The sequence below is a fragment of the Vitis vinifera genome, chromosome 14 (assembly GCF_030704535.1).
Source record: "Vitis vinifera cultivar Pinot Noir 40024 chromosome 14, ASM3070453v1".
NCBI lineage: Eukaryota > Viridiplantae > Streptophyta > Magnoliopsida > Vitales > Vitaceae > Vitis > Vitis vinifera.
This window is the reverse complement of record NC_081818.1, coordinates 11,405,848-11,426,928: the sequence shown is the minus strand read 5'-3', so window position 1 is coordinate 11,426,928 and position 21,081 is coordinate 11,405,848. Positions and strand designations below refer to the sequence as shown.

The window sequence follows — 21,081 nt, the reverse complement described above, 5'->3', positions numbered from 1 at the left end:
AAGTTGCACGCCGAAGAAAGATGGCAGCAAATTTTATTAAAAACAAAATGTTGGAACCTAAAGAAAACCTAAGGATGAAATATGGAAAATATTGAAATTATTTGAAAACCGATGTTTAAAAATTTATTTGCAAGAAAGGAATCAGAAAATTATTTTCTAAGCCAAAAGAGTGATGGAATGGGAGGTGACACGTGGCATAGGAGTGACTAAGAAAGCCATGCAGACTAGAAGCATAAACTTGGGGCACCTGGAGCACTGACTGCATATTATTCCATCTCTGCCTATGAAGAGGATCTCTCGTAATTTCCTGTATGTCCCTAACACCCTTTCTCAAACATGAACACATGAATAACTCGATCTGCTGCAAATGTTGCTGGAAAACTGTGGCGACCATCCTTCCTTTGCATCAACATCTCAGCCATGTAGACTTGATCTTCGGCTCACTTAGCATCCCAAATCTCTGGGGAGTTCAATGGATCTATGCAGACAGTTTGAATGATGAGCTACTGGTGATATGTAGCAAGATTTCCATGGGTTTCTGGAGGCATTGAAGAGCTTTTACTACAATTTTGGTCAGATGGACTGCTGAATATGGTACCGAGGTACTGCTCGTGACCTCTCATATCACGCTTAGGAGGGATTTGCACTTATCACTGAACCAAATGGTAACTGCTATAAGGTTTCAGAAAACAGTGATAGTGTGTAGAATAACACTGTATGAGGATGAGGATTCTGAAAGTACATGAGGGGTGCCTTAACAAATTTTCTGTGAGTGGATTCTTGAATTGAATTGCTTGCAGCACCACTTACACCCTCTGGATTGGGTATAGCTGTAACTACAGCATTTGCAATGGCCTCAATTGGAAACTATGCATTGAAACAGCCTTCAGCCGTCTACGGGAGTTCGAACTTCAACATTAAAGCTACCTGTACCACGTGGGAGTCTTATTCTTTTACACCATGCTTCATCGTGCTACCTATCACCACATTTCCTTCGGAGTCAACAAGACGTCAATATTGACCTCAATGAAGAACAAGCTGTCTTTCTATCACTAGAATGAACAGTTGCAGGATACTAAGTCACCTCATCTCCTCATTACATGTAAGTAGTTATTCTGTCTTTGTTGGATAACTGAAATAAGCATCCCTTAGTTCCACATCAATCACCCTGTATCCGTGCTGAACATATTCCTGTGTAAGAGTCTCCTCTGAGCAAGTTGACTTTAGCGCACTTCAGCTTGTATGGTGTTAGCTGGGATTGTCACCTTGAATTCAGGGAGAAGTTAACTGACAGTGAAGACAAATCAACCTGGGCACTATCCTTAGCTGATGGCCTACCACTTGCATTATTATGGACTGCACTATTGCAGTTGGGTGCGTGTGCAACAAGATATGGCAACATCTGCTTCCTGTTAAGAAAATCCCGATCATGTGAGACGACAAGAAGAATTTTCTTCCACCTACACAAGTACTCTTCTAACCAGAGAGTAGCCCTCATGTCAAGATGGTTGGTGGGTTCATCAAGCAATGGAATATTTGGTTGCACAAAGAGTACCCTAGCCAATGAAATTCTCATCCTTCAAGCAAAAATAGCTTTGTTTCCAGCAAATAAGTCCTGATAGATGCTCCTGAAATCCTTCCCCTTTGATCAAATTGAATCTCCACAAACTTACCAAACCGACTTGAATTATTGTTTTTGACAGTCTTTGCATTACCAAATGCTTCTAGAACTGGACCCTTCCTTTTGACAGGCTCATCTCCATGAGAACCGAATTTTGTGGACTCGGTAACTCCAGGTTCTTGATCGAATTTCCCATTCTCCTTGTCATGCAACAAAGCACTTTTTGCTTCAGTTCCAGTCTCCACAGGTCATAAGCACGCCCACTTCTTCCGAACAAATGGGTTCACTGGCAGAGAGTTTGAAGGGATGAGGTGCGGGAAGTGAAACACCTAAGGACGGTCATGCATGTGTCTAGGGAAGAATGGGAAATGAAAAGTACTAAGAAGTGAGTGGGGGACTAGGTGCATGCCATATTGCAAGAAGTGGACTTAATGGGTACGGGTGGCAGTGTAGAGATAGGAGCGAGCATGGAGATGGATATGTAGGTGATGGGCATATGTTAGTATAAAAGTTAGGGAGAATGGGTATGGAAGGTGTATGATGTGGAAAGACGAACATGGTGGATATGGTGGGTATTGGATGAATTGATGGTATGTATGGGTATGAAATAATGAAGGTGGGGTGGTGATGAAAAGAATGAGTCAGATGGGCATTAGAGAGTAGGGTAGTGGTTAGTGAAGTATTTGCATGGGAATAGGGATGAAGGCTTTGGGTGGATTTTGGAGGTTACGCAGGATGTAGGAAACGAACAGAGGGTGATGGGGTATGAATGGGTTCAGTCATGCATGAGGTTATGGGTAGGATGGCATGGGGTTGAGATAGAAGCATGGAAGATGAGATAGTGTATGATAGACAGTCGTGCATGCATGAGACTCCACGTACGTGACAAGATCGAAGGCAAGCGGGTGATGAGAGAATGATACAAAGGGTAATGGAAAGTGGTGAAGGAAAGTGGATTCAATGATAAAACGGCTGCAGCAAGGGGCATATTGAGTGAGTGAGAGTGATGACATAGTGCATGGTGGTGTAGAGAGAGAGTGGTAGTAATAGAAATGGGTATGAAATGGGCAATGAGTGGACTGGCAGAAGGCTTTGGGTGGATTTTGGAGTGGGGATGTCATAAGGAAATGAAGGAGCCATTAAAATCCTCCCACGTTCACAGGTTAAATCAGTAAAGACTGTTTCCAGGAAATGGCCACTAAGACAAAAAAGTTTCCCAAGAGGACTGCTCACACTTTAGTTTCTTTCTGTATGTCATTGCACATAAATGCGGATCCCAATCGCCAGAGAGAACATTGCCAGAAAATCAGAGAGAGCACAACACCATTCACTACAACAGTGTCTTCCATAGTTCTCCTTCCACTCACAAAGCTTCTCACAGGTAATTTTCTCCTCCGTTGTGGCTTCATGGTATTTTGATATTGACCCACAACGACATTTTTGATTGACAAGCACCAAGCATGGTACACAATCCCTAGCATGGCATGTGGCCTAATCCCGCTTGGCATTAAGTTGCAATCCCCACATGGCTCTGAATGACAAATTTCATAACGATTATTTTTCCCCGGAAAAGCTCCTTTACACAGTTCAAATAACGTAAGAAAACACCATCCTCTGCTTTTAGTTTTCCATTGCCATCCCATACCACAATGATGCAATTAATACTGTCGGCCATTCAGATGCCATTAAACGAACCAAAAACTGGAGATTCTCAACCAATAAGAGCACACTGAGGTAGAATAGACCCAGAATGACCCACTGACAGCTCTCATATATCTTCTTAACGTGGAGACGATGAATCAGGTGCATGTCATGGATGAGCACCAGGAACAGGGGAAGATGACCAAAGAAAAACACAAACAATGGGGACCAAATGAATCCATACAAGCTTCATTTCACATATCAATCAATGAGCTCAGATGTAGGAGGGGGTCAAAACGATTTTTCAAATGAGTTTTAAGACAAAAACAAATGTGGGAATGCCAACATCTCATAAGAGATCTCAAAACAAAGGACACAAAAACAGGTTAGAATTCAAAGCTGAGTCAAGTGAAATCCATAGCAAACATATTCAAACACCAAGATGGAAGCTCATTGATATCCAAAACAAGATGGAGAAGATGATGAGCAGAGTCCATACCTGGAAAGCCTCCTCACCAATGAAAGCTCGCCTGACTTCAAACTCTATTTTTATCACCTTTCTGGGAGACGCCCAACTCAAAACCTTTTCTGAAAGAATCCCCTCATCAGCTTCACTTGCCTATCCAGCCCAAAAGCTCCTCAAAAATATCTCCTCCAGAAAATACCTCTCTCCACAATCTCTCCGAAAAATCCCCAAAGAATTCTCCCCTCTTAGAAAGGTCACCCTTGAAAAATCACCACGAAAGCCTCCCTCTCTTTTCCTCTCTCTCTCTGCTAACCTCCTGCTAAAAGCACTCTCAAATATCCCTGAGTAACCAGCCCCGGTACCTTTCCAAGCTCTCTCACCTCTCCTATGCTCTCCTCCGACTGGTTTTCTCCCTCTGAAGCTCCCTCAACTTTTCTTGCCCTCCACAAAATCCCTCAGACCAGCATCAAAAGGTCCAGAAAATCCCCCTCTGGTCAAAAAAAATATCTCCCTCTCTGAAAAAATCCCCAACGGCAGCCTAGACCACTCCTCCTGCCGCTGGCCTGCTGCTCCTCAATAGAAACGTACCTCCTCTCTGCATATCCCCTCACAGCCTAGGTATCTCCCCCTCAAAATATCTCCAACGGCCAGGAAAGAGATCAAGCAGCTGGCCACCCCACCCCTCTAACCGTCTGCAGCTTTTTGCAGATTCTTTGGACACGTGTCGCACACCCACTGGCCATCAAAAACACCACTCTGGTGCTCTAACAGCCAACCAGAGATTGACACGTGGCCACCCTAGATGGCAACACCTATAAAAAATGGCTGCATAAAAGCAAGCCCAGAATGGGGGTCTACACATAGCCTTAAAATTTTTTAAAGAATTCAATCATTTCTATTATAGATTTTGATATTTTTCACATGGAAGTGGTGTGGGCCTTTAGGTCATATTGTGTTATAAGCTAATTTTATTTATTTATACCTTAGTCTCGTTCCAAAGACCCAAAATTTTCTACATAGTTTTAAAAGTGGAGATTAATATTTCCATAGATATCAAATCAATACACTTTTTTTTTTTGGAATATGAGATAGTTGAAAATAAAGTTTTTCACTTAAAAAGTTATATTTCATGTAATGAATCATCACTAAAACAATAGTAGTTTAAAAAGTATTATTTTTTATGATTTAGTTAAGCCCGAGAAGACAAAATCATAAAAAAAATAAGTATAAAAGGGAAAAAAATAAATAAATAAGAAAAAATAAGGGCCAATACTAAATGAGATTTTATTTATTGTTTAATTTTAGTTCAATCTTAATATTTTATTAGTAATTAATGGTAATTTTTTTTTTGCTGCTATTATTTTTTAAATTAAATTTATATTTTTTAAAGGGGGCAAATTTTCCATTTTGGTTTTTATTTTCCCATGTGAGATGAGAGTGATATTGTAATTATTAATTATTTTAGGTGATAAAGAAATAACAATGCTTCTCCCTCTAATAGAAAGTCAAAGAAAATTTACAACCACATTTTTCATATCCTCATAAATTTCCATGACAAACACTATCATTCATAAAAATTGGGTTCTAAGAAATATATATATATATAAAATTGAAATTTGGTTTTGCAAGAAAAAAATTTAAAATAAAATAAAATAATTTAGAAATACATTTTCCATATTTTTTAAACTTAATCTAAAGAAATGAAGATAAAGATATTTTAATATTGTTGTAGATACGAAAGTTTTAATGCAAACAATGTTACTTATAACTATTTTTCCATAATTTAAAATATTTATAGAAATATTTCTAATAACGGTTTTTATTTTATAAAAATATATATTCACTCCTCCTAGAAATCTCCAACCCAAAACTCTAATACTAGTTTATCAAGTCAGTAGAAATTTTAATTCAAATAATGTTTGTTTAAGAACAAAAAAAATTAAATAATTCACATAAAGGTATACCAGGTTTTAATTTCGATCAAACCCACGTACCTTCTAAATATCTCATATTTCTTCATTCTTTATTATCTACACTATAAACCATGCTATATCAGTAGTCTCTAATTTTTTTTACATCTTCATCCACTTTATATAATATTTATTATGGATGACAATGAGATGAGTTTTTTTCGGAATCCGTCCCATGAGATGGGTTTGAGAATTTTTTTTTAAACCCAAAATAGGTTCATGTATTGCCTTATCCCACCCCGATCATATATAAAATTATTTAAATTTGTTCTATTTTTAATATGTAGATGATGATAATGATAATAATAATAATAATAATTTTCAATAAAATAAGTTATAAAAATATAATAATTTAATTATCTATAAAATATATTTATTTTAATATAATTAATAAAAATTAAAATAATTTAAAAATATTAAAAAATAAAAAAAGTTAAATATATTTTATAAATAATTAAAATAATTTAAAAACATTGAAAATTTCGAAAAAGAAAAAGTTAATACACATGAGACGGTCCCAAAATGATAATTATTTTGAATAAATGAGATCGGGTTAAGATACGGTGACCAATCCCAAACCAACTCTCTTATCATTCCTAGTTTATACAAGCTCATCTTATATCATTTTTCCATGATAAGGGATAATCCTAATAACTTTTCTTATTTTATAAAAAATTTAATATTATAATGACACATGAATACAGAAAATTATACAATATTATTTACAAAAAATAACCTATATAAATTATATTCATATTTTCAACCCATTTAAACATACAAAATTTAAAATCATAATCCTTTTTCAAATATGATATGGAAAGATATTTTGACATTTAACTTAATTTATGAGATGAAAAAAAATCCATAAAATAAAAATATATTCAAGTTATTATTATTAGCGTGATTTTATTATTCTTTTTATCCCACCTTCATAAATCCTATTTCAATTTTAATCTTAAATATGTTTATTTTAATTTTAAATAAAAATATATGCAAAGGACACAAAACACATTTCAATTTTAACACATAATAATTTTTATTTATTATTTATTATATTTATAAATTTAATTTTTAAAATAAAATTAATAACGCCTATGCTTTTGCTTTCTAGTAGATGTTTAAATGTAAGGAAGAAAATAATTCAAGAAAAAAAATTAAAATAAAAAAGAAAGGAAACAAGAGGACAGCAAAGCCCAGAAACTGAAGCAGATATTCATAATATAGAGGTAGAAGGAGAACGCATTCCTGGAAAGTGAGGGAAAAAGAGAGGGAGGATGAATCAAAACCAGGGAGGCAACGATGCAAGGCACGACGATGATTCTGCGCTCTCTGATTTTCTCGCTTCCCTTGTAGACTACACTCCCACTGTATGATTTTTCTGTTGGCCTAAAACCAACTTTTTTTTTCTTTTTATTTTTATTTTTTATTTTTTGAATTTTTATAATTTTCTGTGTTTGTTCTTTCAGATTCCAGACGAACTGGTGGAGCATTATTTAGCCAAAAGTGGGTTTCAGTGTCCCGATGTTCGATTGTAGGTACTTTTTCCTTTTTAATTTTTATTTAACTTCTTTTTATGTATTCATTTATTTAGCCCTGTTTGGTTTCCTAGAAAACTGAGAATTTTTTTTTTTTTTGATTCTATAGTTAGGCTGTTTTGGTTTCCGAAAATGCTTTTTAAAAATGACCTGACTAAGCCATATGTTTGCATTAGGTTGTTTTTTATGGTGTTGCGATCAATGATGATGAAAGATCTCTGATTTTTATTTTCTCTCATTTTCTCAGCAACATGCCAGTGAATTTTGTATATATTTTACCTTTCGATGGCTATTGTTTTGACATGGGACTATATGTACATGGAAACTGTGTGAGTAGTATGATTTCGTTTAGTATTAGGGTTTAGTGCATGTTGACGGCTTTTTTTTTTTTTTTTTTTGTTTTGGAGAACTTGTCTTCTATTGAAATTATTAAAGCTTTGTTTTGGATTTTGAGCCTGATGGAGGAAGGGTGTGAGTTTTTGGAATATAGTTGTATAGTTGAATGTAAGAAAGATATAAATTTAAGTCAGTATCAGTGTTTGGTAAAATTAGCTTGAGCATGGCCATGTAACTTGGCAAGCAAGATAGTCATACATGGAAACTTAAGATGGTATTTTTTTTTTGATAGATAAACACAAATATATTAAAGGGCAAAGGCCACCAAGCATACAGGAAGTATACAAATCAGCCTAAATCGAGAGCACAAAAAACAAGCACCCTTACCCTCCCTTAAGTGGCCGCTAGCCACTCCAAAAAACCTAAGAGTGAAGAGGACTCCTCTCCAATATACACCCTAGCCCAACTCCACAAGGTACAAACAAAAGAATTTTTGAGTTTCTGTATGGAAACTTAAGATGGTATTGAATTGTTATGGCAATACAACTCAAACTTTGTTGGGCTCTAGACCACTTTTTCTCTTTCATTCACGATCCTAGAGTAAGGGTATGCCGGTATGGGTGAAGCTAGATTTTTGGAAAGATGTTTTGGAATAAGAAGGTTTGGGTCTAAAGTCTAATAAGAAGTGGAGGAAATATGTGGAGTGTAATTATTTTTCCTGGTAAAAAAATAAATAGATTTTGAGAATAGTTGAAGGGTGACCTTTTAGAACTTGTTGCCATGGAGAGAATTTTCTGATTATTGAGGGAAAGCTTAAAGAGGTAGGAGCATGTCAAGAAGGTGGGAAAATCGTTTATTTAGGTTATTCTGTCCTGGAAATTCTATATCCTACGTAGATATAAATAGTTTAATTAGTAAGTGTTTAGCAAGTAGTTATTCTGGCAAGTACTGTAATTGTATAGCAGGTATTCTTCATCATATCTACATTTTACTCCTCACATTACGATAACAATGGATCAACGAAGTTTTTGCTTTTTTTTACCAAGTTTCTAATTTGAGGTTTGCTGAGAGTCTTTTCATGCATTATAAACTATCTGCTTAAGTGTTTATGAAGCATTTTATTTTTAAGAAGTTTGAATCCTATTTGATTAGTATATTGATTAGCATATTGATTAGCTTTGTTTTTAAAGTCCTTTACTTGTTTGGGAAGTTTTTTGAAGTCTAGAAATAAGTTCCATTGTACTAAACGAACAGAGAATTTAAAATGGACTAGTCTTTATTTATATAAGAATATTGTCTTTGACATCCTGGGTTGCTGCCTAAGTAGTTTCTTTCTTTTCCTCTTTCTTTCATCCTCTTTCTCAGTTGCTGCTTCTATGATTTTGCTCTTCAAGCAATTCTCCATTAAAACACTTAAACCAATCCATAAAAGATCCTATCTCAATGTTGGTCTCTTTTACTCTCTTTCTAAACCTTTGACTGTATCTCAATGGTTATGTCAGCACATTCCTTTGGAAGACAGCCATAGCTATAAGGTTTTGATGTGCATCCTATATTATTAGGCCACTTCTAATACCAAACTTGTTAGAGCACAAAAAGAACAATGGGGTACTAATCAATTTTTTCATGTAAAGAATTTGTTTAAAGAAAGAGCTATCTTTTTGGGGAGGGAAAAGAGATTTTCAAGACAGGTATATGCTGGGATGGTTTCTTATACTCCTTGTATACTCCTTATATGAATGTCTATATAATCTCCAGATGCTCAACCAACTTGAAAACTTGGTCAAAGCAGTTGCTAATCCACCCATTTTAAGGCGTTCTTTTACAACCTATAAAATGCAAAGATGCTTGGATTTTTAAATCACCATCTAAGAACCTATACGTATACCCTATATTTATCGCTCTTGTAAACTTTTATGTTTGGAAATTTCACATCACAATTCAACATAATGAACATAATACTTTTATGTAATGCTCCTTTATTTTGAATTTACTTCCATGAATTCACATTTGTGGACCGTTTTTCCAGGAAACAGAAAATGAGATTGGTCTTATTTTACTTGATACAAGTTTTAGTGATATCTCTGTTACCCTGGAAGTTGTAATGGTTATTGAGAGAGTTCAGATAATGCTGTAGCCAACACTTGCATACATAATCACTTTTACTTGATGCTGTACATGTGGCATAAACCATATGGACATAAAAATGTTCATGAGATCCAGGAAGCAGGGAGCTGTGCTGTCACCTACTTTTCCACTTAATGTGATTTACCTTGGGAAAAATTCTAGACATATGCATGTAAAATTAATTTGCTCAGTCAGGACTTGCTATTTCTTTCCTTTTCTTTTCCTAATGTCCCTCTCTTTTGGTTCATATGAATCCTGTCTTCATACACTTGAAACTTTCCTAGAAGTTTATGGATTAAGTCATAGGCTGCTCAAATTTCTGTAACCAATAAAAATTTTTATCTTTTAAACTCTTATTCGAAATCTTTGATAAATTAATGATCAAAAGTTTTGGTTGTGCCTTTGTTGGTTGTGTTATCACTTTCCTTTCAACGGAAAACCTTAGGTGCTACCATATTCTTTGAATTAAAAACAGAGTGCAATTTGGATTCCTTCTTTTTTTTTTTTTTTTTGTGTAATGTAAACGGAAAGATATTTATTCAATAAGAAAAGGAAATTAATGAGTTATAACCTGCTTTGGAGGATGATGATTTCTTTAAAATCAGAATTAGACATCCTGGATATGTATCATGGTGCATTGGATTGACTTTCTCCTTTGTTTTGCAGAATTAGACTAGTAGCTGTTGCCACTCAGAAGTTTGTCACAGAGGTTGCTAGTGATGCACTTCAGTATGTTTCTAAATTCTAGTTATGCTTGTATATAATGAAAAATTCAAGGCTTTTCTATGATCTGGAGCTGTGTGCATGGATGCCTAGAAGTATTAATGTTTTCTAAAAGAGGATTGGGGGTTATGTGTGAGGGAATGGTGATGGATGCATAGTCATTCTTTATGTAGGGTTCTTATCTATAGGAGGCCAACTAAATGGGATGGTGAGGTGCCAACAGTTTGAGAGGATGGGTGGAGCAGAGTGAGAGGCGGGAGGAAATTGAAGAGAATGGTAGTGAAATCAAGAAGAGAACTTAAGAGACCAGGAAAATGGTAACTTCTTTTATTGGACGTGAAATGAAGCCTTTTTATACTGCTCCAAAATTGTAACTTCCATATTAAGGATCAATAATGATGTGAAAGCATTTGGAGATGACATGTGTCCTAAAGACACATTGGTCCCCTCTCCCTCCAAATTATGGTTAGGACTTGTTCAATGCATGTTAGTCCCACATTGGCTAACCTCTAACTCTAATCACTAAACCATGACCCTCAAATCAGTCTTAGAATTCTTGACAGTGGGAAGGCCAATTCCACTATTATATGCATTAAATCCGTTTCAAATACCCCTTGCTTTGCTCTTGACTTGGGCAGATGTATTAACATCTAGGTGTCATGTCAAGGGTGAAACATTCAAGGGGGATATAGGAGATTATTACCAGAAGTATTACAGAGGAAACATCTTCCTCCTGAGAGGAGCGAAATCATTAACCCTCTCAGTTGCACTTAGTATCACCTTCACTGAGAGGTAGAGTAGGATAGACTCCCTAAGCATCTGCCATAAGTGGGCATTCATGTTCCATGGGTAACCCAGGAATATGTTTGGAGATAGGACTCTATGTCCAGATGATGTAGCTCTATGACATAGGAGCTATGTAGGAAGAACATGGATGTGTCAATGCCTTGGAGATCAAGGGTGAGATGCACTACATGTCATGTTAGTGGAGAGTTGTCTTGAGCATGTGTAGTATGTACCAAGACATGTGGCATCTTGTAATTGGTCCTATCATGATGGAGCTCATGTGACGTATATTAGGCACTCAGTACACCATGAATTGTCCAGGTGGATTTTGCAAAATAGAATATCAACAGTTATGTAACTCACAATGTATGTTTTAGGTTTGAAACAAATGGTTGTAAGGGTTGCAACTGTGGTGCACATGTAGAATATGGAAGGCCTTCTTATAGGAAAAAGGAAAGTAAGATGAAACAAAAAAATTTGAAGCTATTCAGGATTCCAATGGTCACATGACCCTTTGTGAACCAAGAAATGAACCACCTTGGCACCCTAGCAACATACATTGACGCTCCCATGCAAATTGCTATTCTTCTCCCATAAATTGTTACAATGTTTTTTGGATGTCCCTAAGAATTCTGAATATAGAGAGAGGTTGGAGCATTCCTGCAACATCAATTAGAAAGAACATAAACCATAAGTTATCAATCACTAGGTAGTAGAGCAGCATATGGTCCATGCTTTCTTACACATGCAACCCTTATTTTGAGTTATGTCTTCTAATTGGTTGATGGTTAAAATTTTAGCCCCAACTGCCACCCCCACCAAACTGCCTCCATTATGTGTCTAGGTGGCCCTTTTTGGATCACCTTTTGGAAGCTAAAAGCTCTTTTTAAAGTCTAATTACATCTTCTATTTGTGTGCAGGTGATTTTAAATATAACAGCTTTTGACTTTAAAAAGAACTTATATGAGAAGCTGTTTAATGTTTAATACAACTTTCATAAATACCAAGATTGTTCCATTTGACATTATGACTTGAACTTTGGCTTTCACTTGTTGGCTAAAGCAAAATAAAAACTATCCTAAATGAGGCTTTAGGCTGGAAAATCTTCCCTTCTCTCCACCATCTTATGATAATATTCAACCAAGATTTTCTTATCCAAAGTTAGCATTCATTGCAAGACATCATCCTCATCCACACATATATTCATCTCATGAATGTGATTCAACAAAGTTGTGACATCACCTAGCTCCCAATTTTGACAAATTCCTCAACAAATCTTGGATTTGAATGCTTAATATGTTGTGGGAGCCCTAACACCAACTAGTATGTCATCCATATTTTTTTTTTTTTGATAACTGAGGAACCTTCCATGGCCAAGCCCTTAGGACTCTCCATGAAGACCCAAACCTCGGGGTGCTAACCACCCCGCAACAACCAACATTGGGTAAATTTAGGGTATCATCAGTGGTAGGATTCGAATTCAGGACCATGTGCCAATTACTGGGACCACACTTCGCAGTGTTCACCCTGACCAATTGGGCTACCCTGGCTGGTAAGTATGTCATCCATATTACTAGCACAAAGTTTGAAAATATCTCCTTAAGAGATCCCTCCTCATGTCAACCATCATGCTAAAAGAAGTATTCTTTTTCTCAACTTGAAAGTGCAATGAATAGGAACTTTACCCTCCCTTTTTATCTCTTTTCATAACCCCCCAAAAGAAGCCTCTTACCGCCTTAGAGCACCAACCTTATCTCCTTTCCTGTAATTTTGCACACGTCAATCATCTCCCACAACTATCCCTTTTTCTGGTTATGCAAATTTATCCTCTAGATACATATATAATTTAGAAGGATATGTGAGTGTTTCATACACATCTTCCAACTGCTAATCTCAAAGTATTCACCCATAAGTGTCCTATTTGTTGCCTTAAGACTTTTACTACTTAGACCTCCATGAGTGGTTTCCAGCTTATTAAGTACACCATGCTCATCCTTTATTCCACCTCATGGGCCTTCATTCTCTCTCATTTTAATTCTTTTCCTAATTAAACCTAGAATGATGAAAGTTGGGATGCAACTATAGGGAGGCAAAATTTGTCCATTTATTAATTACCACATGTCAATGGAAGGCTACTCATAAATTGACACATGTCCTAAGCAGTCGAATTAAAATTAATTTTAATAATTAAATAAATAAGTTAATTATCAATTTTAATTTAAAAATGAGTTACACACAAAATAGGAATGATCTCCTAGTCAAATGTAAGATAAATATATTTTAATATTCCAACAAAAAAACTTTAAAGATAATTCAGGAGAAGCTCTCCTAACCACTATAAATAGGGAGGCCTCCTTAGCTTTAGAAAAAAACACATCGATATAGAAGAGGAGACTTCCACCCTTGAGAAGAGTTGGAGAAAACTCACCTCAATGATTCAAGGAGTTCTTTAAAGCCTTCAAAGGCTAAGCTTAACGATTCGAAGATTTGAAGATTAAGTTCGAAGTTTTGAAGATCAAATTCAAAGATTCAAAGATTCAAAGATCAAACTTAAAGATTCAGAGATTAAATTTGAAGGTTTAAAGGTTAAGTTTCAATATTTGAAGATTAAAATTCAAGGTATCTTCCATCTGAGATTAAGCGTCTTGTCCTTAACTAGCATTATTCAAATCAAGATTCAGGCATAGGCCTAAGCCAAGCTAAAGGCAAGTATATGCTCAAACCAACCTAAGGTCCAAGCCAAGGCTAGGCTAAGCTAAGGTACAAACACAAGTCTAAATTAAGCACAAGTCCAAGCACAACCCCAAGCTAAATCAATATTCAAGACCAAGCCTAAGCCAAGCCAAGGTCTAAGTACAAGCCTAAGCCAAGTCAAGGTATAAAGCTTAGGCCCAAGCCAAGGCAAGGTATAAGCCTAGTCCCAAGCCAAACTAGGGTTCAAGTCTAGGCTCAAGCCTAACTAAAGTTTAAACATTGGTCCAAAGCTAAGCTAAAGTCCATGCACAAGCCTAAGCTAAGACTAGGTCTAAGTCCAAACTTAAGACACATTAAGGCCTCAGCCAAGGTTAAAGTCCAAGTCAGGTTCCTTCTTAGAAGAATAGAGGATAGTGTAGGGAACGTACTCATAATCCTACAAATTCATGAGGAAAACATTTGTTTTGCCAAAATTTTCTTTTTTTAAGGAAATTTGTACATATAAATTTCTGGCATGAATTCCCATGACGTGTACAAATATTATATCTAAAAAGGAAAATTTTGGCAAAGCAAAATTTTTATTTATGAATTTCTAGGATTTTGAATGTAGTCCCTATACTATCCTTTGTTTCTTTTGAAAAGGGTCTTGATTTAGGCCTTGACCTTGTTTTGACTCTAGACTTTTGTTTTGGCTCAAACCTGTGTTTGGACTTTGTCTTAGATCAGGCTTGTGCTTGGACCTCGGTTTTGACTTGACTTTATGTTTAGGCTTGGACTTGACTTGGATCTTGGCTTGACTTAGGCTTATGCTTGGATATTGGCTTGACTTAGGTTTGTACTTGAATCTTGGTTTGGCTTATGCTTGTCCTTGGATTTTGGCTTAGCTTAGACTTGTGCTTGGATCTTGGCTTGGCTTGGAGTATGTCTTGGATTTTGGCTTGGTTTAGGCCTATGCTTGGATTTTAGCTTTGCTTGGGGTTGGTCTTAGGCCTTGATTTGACTTAGGTTTATGCTTGGATCTTGGCTTGAATAATGAATAGTTGATCTTGGATTGAAGATATCTTGAACTTTGATCTTCAAATTTTGAATTTTGATATTTGAACCTTCAAACTTGATATTCAAATATTTGAATTTGATCTTTGAATGTTCAAACTTGATCTTGGAGTTTTGAAACTTGATCTTGAAATCTTTGGACTTGATCTTGAATTTTTGAATTAGATTTTCAAATCTTTGAGCCTTCGAGCTTAATCTCGAATCTTCAAACTTGATTTTCAGTCTTTGAGCTTGATTGTTTTGAAGAACTCCTTGAATCCTTAGGTAAGCTTTCTCCCACTTTTCTCAAGTGTAGAGGTCTCCTCATCTTTGTCGATGTGTTTTTTGTGAAAGCTAAGGAGACCCTCCTATTTATAGGGGTAAACAAACCCTTTTTGGTAATTATCTCTTAATTTTTTGGAATATTAAACTCTACTTATTTATTTGAGTGGCTGGTCGTTTCTATTTGAATTAAAAAAAATGATAATTAGCTTATTTATTTAATTATAAAAAATAATTAATTAATTAATTTTACATTTTACATTTGACTTGGAGATCGTTCTTATTTTGTGTATGACTCATTTTTTAATTAAAAATGATAATTAAGTACTCTTTTGGATATACTTCCTATCTTTTTTTTTTTTAAAAAAAAGGTAGTAACTTCTGTATAAAATATAGTAACTCTCATATAAAAAATATGAACTTACATTATATTCTTAAAAATTACTTTTAAAATTTGAGGTAGTAAATTAAACACTTTTTAAAAGATGCTATCTTTTTAAGGTTTTGCTTTTTATATAGGAATTACTATCCTTTTTTGTTTTTCAAAAACAAAAAAGGATAGTAATTCCTCTATAAAACCATGGAGAGTCCTAAGGGCTTGGCCATGAAAGGTTCCTCGGTTATAAAATTTAAAAAAAAAAAAATCATTTTTTGTTTTTGAAAATAGAAAATAAAAAGTGCATCCAAATGACATCTAACTTATTTAATCATCAAAATTAATTTTAACTTGACCACTGACATGTGCCAATTTAGGATTGGCCTTCCATTGACACATGACGATTAGTAAACGGACAAATTTTGCCTTTCTACAACAACATGCAAGCACACTTGGTTGTGTGCTTTTAACCAGACTAACTTTGCTCCCTTTTGATGAATACTATCTCTTCCAGCTTAGCAACTGATGTTTCAACTCTCAATAATGGGATCCCACACTGATTTTACTTTGTAAGAAGCACCTAAAGGAATACACACTTTTTGGCAAAAGCCAAAGAACCCACCTTACAATTAAGTTATGAAGTCAATTCCTCCACATCCTCCCCCATCCTTACCGAGAACTTACCTTTCTCCAAAGGTTATTCCCCCATCCTTACGGAGATATTACTTTTCTCCAAATTAACCTTTGTACTTTGGACCACCTTGAAAAAATAACACAATGAAGATTCCTCCTGCCCACACAAAATGTTTTCATCAACATTCAGAAGATGAGAAACCTACCATCTCTTAGGTTGCTTAATAACCTCATAGGACAGAAATTTTACCTATTTCTAATTTTCTACCCCATAATTTGGATATGGCATAATGGCTATTGCAACATCCTCTAAGTGTATCTTCTGTACACACACATATAAATCAGCCTCCTAAGAAACTGAAGGAACAAACTCAAAGGTATGGGTTTGAGTCATATTACTTATTTGTTCCCTTTTTCATAATTCTATTAAATATTAAGATCAAAGTTTTTCTATGAGTTGGAGGTTTCTGCATGGATGCCAGTTAGAATTTATGCTTTTATGCCAAAGACCTATAACTGCAATTTGGGCCAAGGAAAATGTGGCATCAATGGGCTGCAGGTACAACATGAACAAATCAATTCTGTATTAGGATTTGCACTCTTTGTTGCTTTTTAGTTCACCCCCCTTATCAGGGGGATAAAAGGAAAAAGGTAAAATCCCATTCTGGCCCTACTTTCTGGATCCATAATGCAAACCCAGACCACTTTTGAGTTAGTCAAACCAGTGGTTGGAGGCTATTGCCATAGGACAAAAGGTACAGATTGCAAGTAGGATGAGCTTTTAATGTCTTTGTTTGTTTAGGACATTACTTCATTAATAAGATTCAAAGGACCTTGATTTAATATTGGCAGGTTGAATTCTTGTAGGCTATCATCTTAGAGTACTCTGTTTATGCTGGGCAGTTCTATTAAGCTCCATTTAAGATAAATGGTGCTGGAAGATGTTATACTGTTTGTGTATTCTAATGTAGGCAATGCAAAGCAAGGCAGTCAGCAGTAGTCAAGGACAAAAGGGATAAACAGCAAAAGGTGCGCGAGTTAAATGCTTGTTTTTTCCATTTCCTTCTTGGATGTTCTAATTTTGTTGAGGTATCAGGATAAGCGCCTAATCTTGACAATGGAGGACCTCTCCAAGGCTCTGCGTGAGGTAAGCACCCTAAGTGGCTAAGTCTTAATAAATCATTCTTGGCTTGGAGAGGCAAAATTCTGTATGCTATCATTATCTTTTCTGTTTTATTTTTTAATTTTATTTTATTATATCTTGGTAGAGATTTTTATGGGACATTGGCTGCTTTGATTCAAGAGGTCCCATATTTCATTTCAATATGACTCATGAATTTTGTTTGGTTGGAGTACAGATGTGGGAGGTTAGGGGCAAACAAAAAATGTTGCCTATCAGGGAAACATAAAGAAGAACAGAAAGAAAAATCTTGATCAGGTTGTAGAGACTGAAAAGAAAGCTAATTAGAGGGGAGTATATTATGTAGACATTTGGAAATGTTAAAGAGGAGCCACTGGACCTTTTTTCCTTTAAAAGGTATTAGGTATAGTTTATCTGACCTTCTTTAAGTGGAGTTAGGAGCCATATGAATCTGAGGGGGCAGTTGAATGCAATTTTTATACCTTAACATAGAGACCTAACAGTTGACATTTCTAATTCCTTCTCCATATCTTGGTTAGTACTTTTATAAAGATTTAATTAGTCCTAACTTTGATTTTGGTTTGTATTTAATTACTAATTGATTTAAGATAGGAAGAAAAGGGGAAGAGAAAACTGAAGACTTAGAATTGGGTTACAGAACAAAGGAAAAATAAGGAGAAAATTAGAATGTAGAAGGAAAAGTAGGTTTAATGACTCTTCAAATCTCATTTATCTTTCACCGAGGTGGCTTTTATATGGACAGTTTAGAGAACATGTGGATGAAACAAATCAACTGAAGTTTTAACATGAATCTTTACTACTTGGTAAACTTAAAACGTGATAATACTAACATAAATCCTGATAAATTTGATAGTGAAACAAAATATATTTAACTAAAAGATAAATCCCCGTTGCCTACTAAAAGGTTTAAACTATACTATACCATATAAAAACATTGGATACTAGAGTTTTGAAGATTTCAATTTGACAAAATAAGAATTTAATGTCTAGGTTCACAAAATGCGCAAAAATAAAATTTTAAAATTTTTAGAGTTGATTTTTAATTCCAAATTCTTTCTAGGTATAGGTCCTTATATGTGTTGATTTATTTATCTTTATGGGTAATCTCCTACATTCTAACTTTTCATGTTCGTCATTAGTCCTTTCTAACAGAAAACTTAAAGAGAAAAGAAAATGTAATATATTGTGTAAAAGTTCTTAGTCACCAACCATAACCGTCATCCTTTTCAACGTCAACCATTTAAACCATTTAAATGAAAATTCTCTAATATTAGTTGACAACAAGAATTTAACTTTTCATATAGAATTATCTTACCTTGTTCTTCCTTTTATTATCAATTTCTAACCTTTTGTACATTTTAAATAATTAATATAATGATTCTTTTAACAAAAAAATTTTGAATTTGATTTTTCTTAAAATTTATCAAAAATAATTGAAGGTGTGTGGATCGTTGTATTAGGTATTGTGTATTGTATATGTATAGTAAGATACACCTAAAATAAGATACAGATTGTGATTTCCATAAAAAAAAAATATATATCTTATCATTGTATTGTATTGGGTATGTCATAAGTTTTTGGAAACTATGATTTCTTAAATTTCTAGAAGATACAGAATACCAAATAGAGAGATTAATGAAAGGTCTCTGTACCTGATCCAAAGGCAAATTTGAAGCCTGCTATGTGTTGTTAAATATGTCTAAGATGAGTCCAGTCTTCTTCTTAACTTCTTCTGCAATTAGGCTTCTCCTACTTAAAACTAATTTGAACCAGAAGATAAATATTGGTAAGTGGTGCAATGGGTTTGAAAGTTCGATTAATTAGTGAAAAAGAAAAAAAAAATGGAGCTTGGTGAATACTTGAAAAGATATTTGAAACAAAAATTGGCATTTGAATTTGGTTTGGACTGAAATTCTTTGATGCTTGATTGGCTCAAGTGGTGAAGGATGGGGAGGTTTGTGGGAGGTTCCAGGTTCAAGTTCCAATGGCGACAAAAATTTAGCTATCAAAAAATGCTTTGATGCCCAATTGATGCAAGATAGGTAGTACTATAAAAAACAGAGTAGAGTTTAAAGAACAGAGAGAAGAAAATAGGGGAAAAGAAGTAGAAATGAGGAAGAAAAATAGGCAGCAAACAATGAGGATAATGAATCTTCAAATCTTTTATTATTCACTGAGGTGGTGTTTATGTAGGTAATCCATTGCACATTGATTAAAACTTTGAAATAAATTCATTCAACCTGGCTAGATTAAAACATGATAATACTAAAAAATAAATCCTGATAGATTTGATAATGAAAACATAAAAAAAAATCCTTGCTAAAAGACAAAAATTCCCTATGTGTACACCTGCCAAAAGTTTGAAAAACGTGTCCCCATGCTAGGTGTCTAAAACAAATCTTTGCCTGGGAGTTCCGACTTCACTTCCTTTTGTGTTTGGCGGGGCAAATCTATGTTCTGGATGAGTTGGTTTGGGCCAGATGTAACCATCCATGAGGAGAGGTCCTCTTTGGAGATCTTGTGGGATGGTATATCTTGTTTGCTCCTTTGGGCCTTCACAACAAAGGAATTTGCATGTGTGCCTTCATTGGTTTTCTATGTGATCTTGTAGCCTATTCCCTACAAAAGTTGTTTATTGGTTCTTCATGCTTGAAAGCCTTCACCCCTCTCTCTTCTTATCCCTTCACTCAGTAGTTGGCTTAGGTTGAATTTTGATGGATGTTCCTTTAGATATCTGGATCAATCAGGGACTCTAGGATGTAAATTAAGTAATCAAGGAGGAATGTTGTTTCAGTCTCTCAAAGTCAGTATCTGATGGACTTGAGAGATGCTAGCATAACAGAAAATATTCTGTTCTGGAGGATCTTGAAGAGGCTTTTGATGTGGTGATGACTGATTTGCCTCTTGAGGAGACATCCGTTGTCACTGTCCCATGTAATGAGGATGCATGATCTTTACCTAAAGATGTGTCATTACTTCTCAGCACTTGGGAAGGCTATTTCTAACACCATTGTGTTGTATCTGGATTGTGCAGTGCTTTGCAGCATTTTTTCTTTCTTTTAATTCTTGTGTTCTTGTTGTCTTTTACACTGGCTCTTCAGAGAAAATAAATGATGTTTAAAAAAGTGGCCATTAAAATTTCAAGCAGATTGTAGGCTATGCCTTTCTGACTCCTGTTCTTGCATTTTGGGGGGACAGACAGGGTGTCGCTATGCATAGTGTTAATATTGACATAAATTTGGGGTGAATAATTAGAGAAAAAAATTGTCAAATGAAAAATGAAAACATATGCTGCAACCGTTTTTCTTGTCTAATGCAAGGCCATTTGCAATTGTCTAGTGTATACCTGGTTCTCTCTGAGGATGATTAACTGATTTATAATATTATCGTTGAATGTGCAGTATGGGGTGAATGTGAAACATCAAGAGTACTTTGCAGATAGCCCTTCAAGTGGGATGGATCCTGCTTCAAGAGATGAATGAGCTGAGCTGAGGATCAAGTTGATCTGTATAACAATTTCTTCAATGTTTTTAAATTCAAGCCCCGTACACATTTTGCTTGGTTTTCAAACATACTCTTTTTGTATCTCCTTTAAACCTTATAGGCAGCTGCTGTCTACCTATTATCCCATCTAGTAGGTTTTTATCTATTTGTGATCAAGTCCCTCCTACCCAATAAAAGTGGAAATCTTTTCTTC

General features: G+C 35.2%; 1 protein-coding gene and 1 long non-coding RNA gene across 2 annotated transcripts; one reads left to right on the top strand and one right to left on the bottom strand.

The window, feature by feature from the left end:
- Nucleotides 1-238: 238 nt before the first annotated feature.
- LOC109123820 (uncharacterized) lies at nt 239-4,226 on the bottom strand. The gene is made up of 2 exons (XR_002031688.2): nt 1,556-4,226; nt 239-1,409 (listed from the first exon to the last, which is right to left on the bottom strand). It is a non-coding gene; the product is annotated as an uncharacterized LOC109123820 (long non-coding RNA).
- A 2,559-nt stretch (nt 4,227-6,785) lies between these two features.
- On the top strand, nt 6,786-21,081 carry LOC100247660 (transcription initiation factor TFIID subunit 10). Its single transcript, XM_002266718.4, has 6 exons — nt 6,786-7,065; nt 7,165-7,229; nt 10,363-10,425; nt 17,194-17,251; nt 17,319-17,369; nt 20,786-21,081. Exons 1-6 carry the CDS (start codon nt 6,973-6,975, stop codon nt 20,864-20,866), a joined length of 411 nt encoding a protein of 136 aa, XP_002266754.1. The 5' UTR covers nt 6,786-6,972; the 3' UTR covers nt 20,867-21,081.